Source organism: Coffea arabica, chromosome 3e, assembly GCF_036785885.1.
Source record: "Coffea arabica cultivar ET-39 chromosome 3e, Coffea Arabica ET-39 HiFi, whole genome shotgun sequence".
NCBI lineage: Eukaryota > Viridiplantae > Streptophyta > Magnoliopsida > Gentianales > Rubiaceae > Coffea > Coffea arabica.
This window is the reverse complement of record NC_092315.1, coordinates 333,790-344,484: the sequence shown is the minus strand read 5'-3', so window position 1 is coordinate 344,484 and position 10,695 is coordinate 333,790. Positions and strand designations below refer to the sequence as shown.

General features: G+C 38.7%; 2 protein-coding genes across 6 annotated transcripts; both read right to left on the bottom strand.

Moving 5' to 3' along the window:
• Positions 1–95: 95 nt before the first annotated feature.
• LOC113736672 (probable protein phosphatase 2C 49) lies at positions 96–2,931 on the bottom strand. 2 transcript variants are annotated; one of them, XM_027263741.2, is made up of 2 exons: positions 2,463–2,931; positions 96–1,440 (listed from the first exon to the last, which is right to left on the bottom strand). In XM_027263741.2, the coding sequence occupies exons 1-2, from the start codon at positions 2,649–2,651 to the stop codon at positions 439–441; spliced, it is 1,191 nt and encodes a 396-aa protein (XP_027119542.1). In that variant the 5' UTR covers positions 2,652–2,931; the 3' UTR covers positions 96–438. The 2 variants fall into 2 exon arrangements, with proteins under 2 accessions (XP_027119542.1, XP_027119541.1); XM_027263740.2 differs by having other exon boundaries at positions 96–1,446; positions 2,463–2,928.
• Positions 2,932–5,704: 2,773 nt separating this feature from the next.
• Positions 5,705–10,646, bottom strand: LOC113738015 (hydroxyproline O-galactosyltransferase GALT3). Of its 4 annotated transcripts, none has more exons than XM_027265162.2 (8): positions 9,436–10,645; positions 8,007–8,971; positions 7,479–7,720; positions 7,090–7,368; positions 6,722–6,850; positions 6,405–6,590; positions 6,215–6,322; positions 5,705–6,092 (listed from the first exon to the last, which is right to left on the bottom strand). In XM_027265162.2, the coding sequence occupies exons 2-8, from the start codon at positions 8,788–8,790 to the stop codon at positions 5,844–5,846; spliced, it is 1,977 nt and encodes a 658-aa protein (XP_027120963.1). In that variant the 5' UTR covers positions 8,791–8,971; positions 9,436–10,645; the 3' UTR covers positions 5,705–5,843. The 4 variants fall into 4 exon arrangements, with proteins under 4 accessions (XP_027120963.1, XP_071940218.1, XP_027120964.1 ...); XM_072084117.1 differs by having other exon boundaries at positions 8,007–8,965; XM_027265163.2 differs by having other exon boundaries at positions 5,705–6,074; positions 9,436–10,642.
• Between the last annotated feature and the right edge of the window lie 49 nt (positions 10,647–10,695).

Sequence of the window (10,695 nt, the reverse complement as noted above, 5' to 3'; positions counted from 1 at the left end):
AATAAAAATAAATCTCTTTTGCCACATATTCCACAAGAAAGTAAAATGCTTCCCCGGAGAAAAGCTGGAAACAGTCACACACACCAAACCAAAGATACACTGGAAACTAATTTGAATAAATAGAATTGATTTTTTACGTGTAGGGAAGACATCCCCTAAAACAGGATGCTCCAAAACTGAGTTCACCATTAGTACAAGTGAACTCCTTGCATCTAAACACAGACAATTTTTTTTTTTTTTTTTATTTTAAATGCAGCTACAAACACCACCATTTCTATCCCTACCCGCACAAAACTGCTGGCTGCTTTTTCTCGGTAAATCTGAAGCAACCACAAAACAGATAAAAATCATTTCTTCAGAACAATTGTGTCTATTTACACACTGTTTCTTCTTTTTTTTTTTTTTGTCTCGTTCCACAAAACAATATGAAGCATACATTCAGTTGCCTTCCAGTAAACTGCGCAGCTTCCTCCTAGCCTCCTCAGACAAGCTGCAGCACCTGAGCCTCGGTCTTTGAGAGGCAACCGGATCTTGACCATCTACAGGACTAAAGCAGACAACAATTACTGTGAGGTTGTCACTTGATGCCCTGCATAGAGCTTGATCCACGAGTTCTCTGGCACACTGCTGTGGGTCACCGTGCAGCCTAAGCTTGCGACGAACCAGGCTGACAGCGTCCTGGTTTGACATAACATCCCATATCCCATCACACCCAATGATCAAGAATTCATCATCCTCGGATAGCAAAATGTGTTGTACCTCTGGTTCAGCAGTCAGAGGCGATGCAGAGCCAAAAGGAAGTTTCATGCACCAGTCTCCAAGAGCCCGAGTAACAGCAAGTTCACCATTTAGATATCCATATTCTATTACGCCACCTAAATCCTCAACCCTCTTCCTTTCAACAACAGAGGAGGGTCTATGATCTTGAGACAACTGAACAGCATCTCCTTTCCTACTCAGAACAGCACGAGAGTCGCCAGCATTTGCAATTAAAAGATGCCTTCCAAGTACAAGAGCAGTAATTGCTGTCGTTCCGCAGGATGCATCAATACTACGTTCATCAGCCAAGGCTTGATCAGCAACCAAAAATGCTCTGCGATGAGAATTTTCCAACTCCTCCAAAAATGATTTGTTGATATCAGAATTTTTTGGCAGCCCAGCATCTTCAAAGAAGAATCTCATGGCATTCTTTTTAACATAAGATGAGGCATCAGAACCCCCATGACCATCAAAAATAGCATAAAATGAACTAGGCAGAAGCCATGTGTAGAGAGTACCCAAACGGGTAGAGAGATCGTCTATGCAAATGTGTTCATCTTCATTGGATCTGCGGCGACCAGTATCCGTATGGCTTCCTGAACGGATAGTCGGAAGAAACTTGATGTTCCTTGGAGAGTCTACAAAAGTTGTAGTTTGGATACTAGCTGAGCAACCCAGGGCCTGATACTAATAAAATAGAAAGTCAGATATAATGCACAATATACATGTCGATGCAATTGCAGAAATAAGTTGTTGTTTAGATAGAGTATTGTTTGAAATATTATTTGGAATAATTAATGTAGCACTTTTTGTAATATGATGTATGTGAGATAAAAAAGCGAATTAGAAAATGTATTTATCATGCAAGCGAAATATTATTTGAAAAAATTTGCTATATAAAAGGATTTTTTTTCCCGCAGGGGGGGGGGGGGGAGCGGGGAAGGGGAGGGCAGGAGGAGGGAACCATCAAAAATCAGCAAGTATATCTTTAGCTAAACACCCAAGAGCATCAAATAAAATCTACTGAAGTGTAATGCGTATCAAAAGCGAACGTGGTACGTGGTCTGTGGTATGCGGTGCTTGGGTGTTTTGCAGGAGCGAGCGATCTTCGCTAGAAAGAATCACAATGTATGACGTAGCCGCATACTTCACCATATACAGCTATTTACTACATCTTATCCAAGAGAAGTCCAATATATCTATACACGATCAACATTAAGTTGTGTAACAATTTCTGAGGTGTTACAGTTCTGATTCCTGATGGTAATTGTAGAGCATCATAAACCTCATTCCCTGGCCACTCCAGAAACCTTACAGTTTTTACTTTCCTCTCTCTTTTTATAATTGAAGAAAAAGGGAAAAAACAGCGTCCAAGAATCATTTTTTTTTTAAGGAAAAAAACTTCTGATAAGCAAGCAAAGAACACAACTTGACAATCAGAAGGTAAAAACCTAAACCCACTCCAGACAAGAGACAATTTTGACAGAAATCTAGCGGAGGAATAGTAACTAAATCCAACAAACCCAAAAAAAAAACCCAATAATCAGGTCAATAAACCGGGGGGTGGGTGGGGGTGGACCAGAAACCCTAATTTGAACAGCAAACGAAAAAAAAAAAATCAAGCAATTCTAAACTAACAAACAAAACTGGAAGTGCATATGAATAGAAAGAGAAGTAAAATCGTAGTAGACAGAGAGACGTACGGATTCAGAGCGAGAGATTTGGACGCCAGAAGCGGCTTGAAAGACGGTGGTGGGAGTCGTCGGCGGAGTAGGCAGGGCATCGATTTCGATGGGAGACGGCGGCATCTTCTTGGAAGAAACGCAAAGATGATATTGAACCGAAACGCTTTGATGAAACAATATATCTGCTGCTGCTGCTTCCGCTACCATCTTCGATTTACTCTTCAAAACTCGATCAGAGTTTTTGTTGCTACTAGTAATTATTTTTCCTTTCTTGCTGCGTGTAATAATAATACTACTTCAAAATAAGAGCAGACGAATCACTGGTGTGGTGATTTTAATTTGCTGAATTGAAGGATAGTAAATAAATCGATCTGACGGAGAGAGAAATTAGGGGTTTTTTTTTTTTCCTTTCTTGTGCAGAGATAGTATACCTGAGAATTTGTTGAGTAGCGAGGGACGAAAATTGGAACGTGGCTCGGGGCGGGTCTTTTTTATACAATTTTGGAAGCGCTTTCCAAAGTCCTTCCTCGACTCGGAGAAGGGTAATTAAAATTTATTAAGGTTGCGTGAGATGCATTTTTTCCTTTTCTTTTTTAATTATTATTATTATTGCGGTGGCGGTACGATTGAGATTAATTTTTTTCCCTTTTTTTTTATTAGAACTTTTTTCACAGTCGTGGTGAAAAAAATAAAAGGGGTAATCTTTTCTCAGCATGTACACTGTCAGCGTTGGATGAATGATAACCATGCAAAATTTGAATTTAAAATTTACTGTTTACACGCATGTCATGAATCAGACGGGGTGATAGTGTATACACTGTCAGTCAATGTATATAAAATTTACTCCAAAAAAAAGGATGCATTTATGGTGGCGGTGAAAGGCCAATAATTGTTAAGAAACGAAAAGGTGAAGAAAGACTCGTCATCCCAATCCATATGCAGCAATTCCCATTAACTAATTGTAGGAGTTTAATGCTCAAGTGCTTTGCAATTATACACAAACTGAGGGTCAACACTTTATTGTTGTCAAATTGATGTATGCTGGCTAAAGATTGAGAAAATTGTGTGCTTGTAAATTGTAATATGAGCAAGGACACATGGTCGGAGTAGAATTTAGTGCAGGATTCACGAAGGAAAGGCTTAGACGAGCAAAGCAATGGGTAAGATAGAAGAATGTATTTATGTTGATTTTCTCAATAAGAATATTGAATTTAGAAAAACTTAACCCTCATTTCAATTATAAAACAGCAAAATTAAGTAAAGGTAAAAGGAAACTAGGAAATAGTAGTAACATATATCTCCAGCATATTTCCATCATCCAGATGTAACCAGCTAGTTAATATCATGATGGCTTGTGTCCATAAATATAAAGAATTTTTTTTTTAACGGTACTCTAAATAAGCATTTATTGATACACCTGAAATATCACTCAATTTATTATTTATTTATACATACTAACAATTACTATTATTCTATACATTTATATATTATTCACAATTAATATTATTGTTTTTCTAAAAAATACAGGTTAACAGGTGCATCGTTAGATAGACTCAAATATGAAAACTCATGCCGTGTCGATGACTTCTACCCACCTTTCATACTTTATTTTTTTTTGGGTTCGAAATTACAATAATAATGACTGCAACACGTGTCGAGTCGCATAATTTTTTGAGTCAGAAACCACACTAATACTTCATGCTAGTAGTAGTATTTTCCGCGGCGAAAGGAAAGAAACTTCTGGTGCAATTATAATGCAGTTTACCCGTCCTAACGTCATCATCTTCGTCATCATCTCTTTTGTATCTCTCACAATCAAACTACTCAGCAGAAAAAAAAAAAAGGGGGGGAACTAACATCTCAACACGTACAATTTAAAATTAAGCACGACTTTAGTATAATAGGGTTTCGTTTGTTTTATAGTAGGATTAGCGATGGTATCTACCAAATTACACTACGAGCAGTAGTATTAGTGGTATCTAATTACTTTTTGGGCATCTTGAACGTACTAATCAAATTCCAGTTGGCTCTAGTTTAGAGCCTAGAGGTGCCACGACAAGATGAGACAAAAATGGGAACAGCCTGCTTCCAATTTCACAGCGTCATCAACTTGCCGACCGTTCAATGGCAAACAAAATAAAGAGACTCTTTCTTTTTTTTTTGGAGCAAACAAAGAGACTTTTCAAGAAACGTAAAAAGGCAAGAGCACTAACGTAATTGTAGCATTATTTTGTGCGTATGTAGACCATCATGATGTCCAGCACGGCACGGCAAGTGATCAGATAACCTTGAGACCGTAATGATTTTTGAAACCTCCCGTAATGTTTTGCATAATATCACTTAGCATCCAATAGATTTTTAAAATCTCAAGAATCTCCCTTAGATTGGCATTTCTCGTGATATTTTAGCCCATTTCGGAGGAAATACAAGAAAGTTAAACTTTTATTTCAATATTATCCTTATGTTATTCTACTTATGAAGCTTAAAACAATAATAAAATACAAAATAAGGTTAAAAAGTAAAAAGATGGCGGTTATAAATTCAGTAAGTAACGAAGAGTTTTATTGTAGATATGCAAAAGAAAAAAGGATATTTCTAAATATATACTCCCTCCGTCCCGTTTTGTTAGTCTTATTTTTCTTTTTCGTCTGTCCCAAATTGTAGTTCACTTTCCCATTAAGGAATGTAGTAATCTTTCAAATTGTCTAAAATACCCCTTATTAAATATCTTGTTATTAATACATTGTTATTAAATACTAGCCCACTACATTGAATACATTGAGCTTTTCCAATACATAGATAAATGAAAAGTCTATCTTTGTTATTCTTTGAAATTTATTTATATCAGGAGGGAAACAAATAATGCCATCATTATTTACAAAATCATGAGTGAAAATTTGAAAAACCATCCATATTCTCACAATTGATATTTATTGGCACTATTGGCGGTAATTGAAACAATCAGGGTGCACTATTGGCGATAACTGATATTTATTGGTACCATTAGCTATAACTGATATTAATTGGCATTCTTCGTGATTAGCATAAAGGTATTTTAGGAAATTATTAATCTAAATTTATGTTTCCAACCAAATTAATTACACTTTCTTAATCTATGTGGAAAAAAAAACGAAGATTAACAAAACGGGACGGAGGGAGTACTTGGTTATTGGATCATAATTTTTTATTATTATTTTTTTTAAAAAAAAAATATTATGTTAGAGACCGGAGCGGGAAGTCTAGTCACGCGCACACACACGACACCCAATATCATTTATTTAATAATCATATGTCATTCCTCGAACAAAACAATCGCACACATTTGAATTTGATGCTGCTGCACCCAGCACAAAAACACCACCGTAAGTTGTTTGTCGGAGGACAATGATGATCAGTCAGTCAGTCACAGCAGGAGTTAGGAGGGTCGTCGTCGTGGCGGCGGTGTTTTTGTTTTTGGATCTTCTCCCACATACACAGAAGCTTCCGAGGGGTCTGGTAATGGGCCAGAACGTAGTTTGGTTCACACCCAGATATGTAAAATCTCTCGTCGTCCACGTACTTCACGCTGTGTCCCAGGCTCTTGAATTGCTCTATCCATATCCCAACAGCCACGTCTTCTAGCTTGAACAGCTGCAACCCCATCAAAAACTTCTAGTCATGAATAAAAATTAGGGAATTTTTACTCTCCCACCACACCAAAAAAAGGAGGTTTTTTTTTTTTGGAGTTAACAAGACGAGTTGATGATGGTGATGATGATGATGATTCTCACCATAATGTCCCTTTCCCGATGGCCTCCAACGATGAACTTCGCTATGTCTCTGGAAATTACGTAACCCGGACCATGTGCCCACGGCGGATATGATGCATACGGCCATTCCTATATACAGAGGGACAAGACCACCTCCACATTTGATTTTGATTTAAAAAGACAAAAATGAGTAGTAGTACCTACTACCTACCTCTGGACTGATGTACCATTTATTCTCTTTGTCCCTGTGGGGTGATGATTCGAACGATATATGACCATACAGAAGGCCGTCTGAAGAAGCCTTTCCCTTCAAGCTCAAGCTAGATACAACTTCATCAATTCTAACAAAGGCATCATCGTCCGTCTTCATTATATATTTAGCAGTCAGGATTTCAGTCTGTGTCACAATGAGAATGTGCCGCCCATCATGTGTTGATAGATGGAAGAAGACATATATAATATGCATATACACAGAGAGAATATATTATTCCTCTTTATCTGGAGTGGAGGAGAGCTTTGTTTGCATACCCCCAGAATGCAAATTGCAATGGTTTTCAAACTGAGCAAGCTATAATAGTCAACAAAAGGCATCAACTGGATGTCTCCGTATGCTTGAGCTTCTCTCCACAGCTCATAGTTCACTGCTTGTTTCTTGTGCTGTAAATAAATAGAGAGTGGAAATTCAGCAGCATGTGTCTTCTTAAGCTATATATTATTCATTGTAAACAGAAGCAAAGCCCGAATATTTCAAACATCAAAAGGATTGTTGGTAGCAATCAGGTTAGAGCCTCAAGTAGGGCTTAAGTTTGTGGTGAACCTTCCAATGGGTAATTTCGAAGAATAGCTGCAAGTGCTAAAACAAGCTCCGCCCAGTGTGTGTGTGATGCCTCACTTACAAGACCGATGAAGAAGCGGACAGCCACCTCGGCGGTGCGTACAGCATCGTATTGCATCCAAGATCTTCTCAGTGCCATACGCCTCTCGAAGTTATTTGCAGTTGAGAAAACACCAATCATCAATACAAGCTCTTTCTTGGAAACTGAGGGAGCTTTGAGAAGCTCGAGATCAACGTCTAAATTCAGGTCATTTGAAACAGGCAATCCTTTTGCTAAGATAGCTATGGTGTCCAAGCCACCTTTCACCTCAACTCCACCGACCAACCATGGTTCAAGTTTCTGCATCAAAATCATACAACAGATATTATTCCTATCATTCCTGAAAGATCAATAAGCATCCTCTCCTATTATACGCATTTTGAGCTCCACGTTGATATTAGTTACTATACCTCTCTGTATGCGAAAGATGTCTCGTGCCTTCCATTGACTGTCATGTGGAATCCCTCCAACCCAACCCACAATGAGGCAGTAAATGGAATGCCTTCAAAATAAGGGAAAGGAAAAGTGGCACTTCCATGGGTACCCCCATCAGAAAAATTGGTTAACTTGTCACTGCTACGATTACTCCCATTTGAATTCTCTGGCATAGCCGTCCTGACACTCTGCGCATTGCACTTTACTAGCCCATCAACTGAAACATGAAATAGGGCAGTTATATTATTGTCTCGACTCATCCATCTAAATTGCTTCATACATGACTAATGCATAAGTCAGTTGAGTGACCAAGGAAACAAGAATCATACTAGCTAATCATGCATTCCACATTGAAAATCTCTGAGGCTATAGATTACATGCGCAAGATTGAATTACGATGGCCAATAAAACTAAGCCAGAGGGTAGGGTTTAAGCATACACGCAAAAGACTTGGACAGTGAGTCAAATGAAATCTATCTGATTAAAACTTTGCAAGGATTTACCTTTTAGAAAGTCAGTCGAGCCATGATCAGGACACCTTTCCTCCTTCCCCCACCCAGATTCATTAGCCCATGCATTTTGGATGACAAAGGGCTCCTTTGTCAGGTTCTTTCCAGGTAAAAACACCTTGTACTGCAACACCAAAGGAGGCCTGGGCTCATCTGACAGTTTTGAGCCAATAAGCTCAATTTGAAAACCGTCTTGTAATGCATCAGGCATTCCAATCACAGTAACAGATGAATCTTCAACAAGACCACAAGGGATTTCAAGAGTTGCATTCTGACTCCTTGATTTTGTGCCATTAAACGCACTGACATAGTACGGACAATCTACATCCTCTCCAACTTTGTTTACGTTGGAGGCCTTATCTTCCTGAACGGTTGACAACAACTCTTTCCAAACTGCAGCGGCCTCTTTGATGCCCTGCAGTGTTTCAGGCAATGCATCTGACCTGGATAATAAAAAGCGCATTCGGCTCCATACCTGCAACGCTTTTGACTCCTCTTTGGAAAAGTTCCCCAAGCTACCATACAAGGAGCTGAGCCCTTCAACATGGACAAATCGAGGCTTTCCTTTAAAATTAAGTGCCTTTATGACGTCAGTCTCAGCTGATTTCACATTATCATGGCCCTTCCTGCCTTCCGGGTTGGCATTGTCAGCAGGATGATTATTGAAAAAATCATATGCTGATTGCTTTTGTTGGGCGGACTTCCCAACGAAACTGTAACTAATAACTAAAATCAATGCAAGCCCTACGATTAAAACACCTCCAGTCCACTTTTTCATTCCCAAACTTAGCACGCACAACTATAGAGATAGATTCTTGGACCAATATTTATTGGAGTACGCAACAGTTGCAGGTCCGAGGCAGTTTGTAGTTAGAATTCCAAATGCGAACAAGACCTTATTCTTCAATCTTTAGATTTGGCCAGTTACCATCTTCAAGTTCAAGGATAATGTACTGAAACTAACCAACCAAAGAGAGAAGGAAAGCAAATCAATGGTGCAATCAATTAGATAAGTAAGTTCAAAACACCATCAGTCCACTTTTTCATTTTTAAAGCAATATTCTTGGATTACGGACATGACCTTAGATCTAGAATCTAAGGACTTTGCGCAATCATCTCCCCCAACTTGTAAGCAGGACATACTAAATTCTAAAACCCGCCAATCCAGAAAAGGAAACAAAAAAAATTGGAAAAAGGAGAGAAAAGAAGCAAAGGAAATGAATCTGCAAAAAGGTGGCTGAAAATGCTTTTGATGGATAGAGGGAGAGAGCTAAAAATTTAAAGTAGTGAGCGTGAATCAGAGTTCTTGAAAGCAACTTTTCTTGGGTCAGGGGTTCTGAAAGAGTTCAGATATGCGAAGAAGCCAAAAAAGTGTGCGCTTGAAAATGTAAAGAATCAAACAATAATGGTATGGTACTCCTACCTTTTTGAGCGCTTCTTGATGAGATGAAAGAGCTCAAGTGGAAGCTCCATTTGTAAATGAAGTAGATTTATTAGTAGAAACAGTATCAGCAGCAAGAATTCAGAGAGGGTTGCTTGATTTGGACCCTCGGTCTCCTCTGGTTCTACTTTTTGTCGTCGAAAGAGATGCAACCAACACTTGTGAGCTTTGGTTTCAGCAGTCGTTCTTTTTTTTGCAGTCAGATTGAAATTTTCTAGATTTATTGTGACAGAATTACAGTATCTGGGAGAAGTATTGCTCCGAACAAAAAAAAAAAAAAAAAAATCTGGGAGAAGTAGACAACAAGTTGACAAGGGGTGAGTGAGTTAGTGTACCGCTATTTAATTTCTAGTGTTGGATGTCGGCAGTTGGATAATGCTCTGGTTTTTGTAATTCCTATCCTCTCAATAGATTCCTGCAATAAGAAGATACTCTTAACAGAACTTTATACTTCCCTCGTTAGCCATGATCCTCTCTGAACTCTGCAGAGATGACCAAATTGTGGTATGATTTATCAAAATACTACCATCATTACATGTAGAGGAGGGAAAGGAGCTGATTAGACGCAAATACGGCCGTGGACTGGGCAACATATATAAATAAATATAATCAATTATAAGACTCAACAGGTGGTATGGGTTGGGTTCGGCTCAGCTGCTCAGATCATTTTCTTTATTACCATACTATGACTACCTTACAGTAGTTCAAGGGGGCAAAAAAAAGAAAAAGAGAGAAGTGGAAAACATGTTCTTCCTTCCAAGAAAGTAACAACACTACAACGATTAAGTTTTACAACACTACTACGATTAAGTTTTACATTTTGGAGCAATTAGCAGCCATCTTGGAGAGCGTAGGATATTTTGGTCTCCCGGTCGTCCACCACTCAGGTGAGCATGTTGAAGAACGAACTCTTGGGTCTCCCGAATGAAGGACAGGCTCTTCCGAGTACCAAAACCCAAATTCTGATCGCGCCGCCTGCTGGGCCTGAACAAACTGTTAGTAGTCTTCCCCATTCCAAATGACTTGTTATGTTGGTAGGAATGACTGCTACTTTTCTCCTTCAGGTTTGGTTAGGAAGCCTTTTTGGTTAGGAAGATCCAATTTCTCCTCTTCTGAGTTGGAACTTCCAATTTTGTAGTCGCAAGGACACAAACTAAGGGCGCGCTTGGTTCAAGTCTAGAAATCGGAATTGTAATTAGAATCATGTTTACAAATTTAGTAGAACTTTGATCAAGTTATATA

What these genes read in the sequence shown, in the direction of transcription:
- LOC113736672 (XM_027263740.2), bottom strand. Translation starts at nt 2,651, where the DNA reads ATGGTAGCGGAAGCAGCAGCAGCAGATATATTGTTTCATCAAAGCGTT. An exon ending in AAATCTCTCGCTCTGAATCC is followed by an intron (nt 1,447 to 2,462) that starts GTACGTCTCTCT and finishes CTATTTTATTAG; the next exon opens with TATCAGGCCCTGGGTTGCTC.
- LOC113738015 (XM_027265162.2), bottom strand. Translation starts at nt 8,790, where the DNA reads ATGAAAAAGTGGACTGGAGGTGTTTTAATCGTAGGGCTTGCATTGATT. An exon ending in CATCTTTCGCATACAGAGAG is followed by an intron (nt 7,369 to 7,478) that starts GTATAGTAACTA and finishes ATTTTGATGCAG; the next exon opens with AAACTTGAACCATGGTTGGT. An exon ending in TCCGCTTCTTCATCGGTCTT is followed by an intron (nt 6,851 to 7,089) that starts GTAAGTGAGGCA and finishes ATTTATTTACAG; the next exon opens with CACAAGAAACAAGCAGTGAA.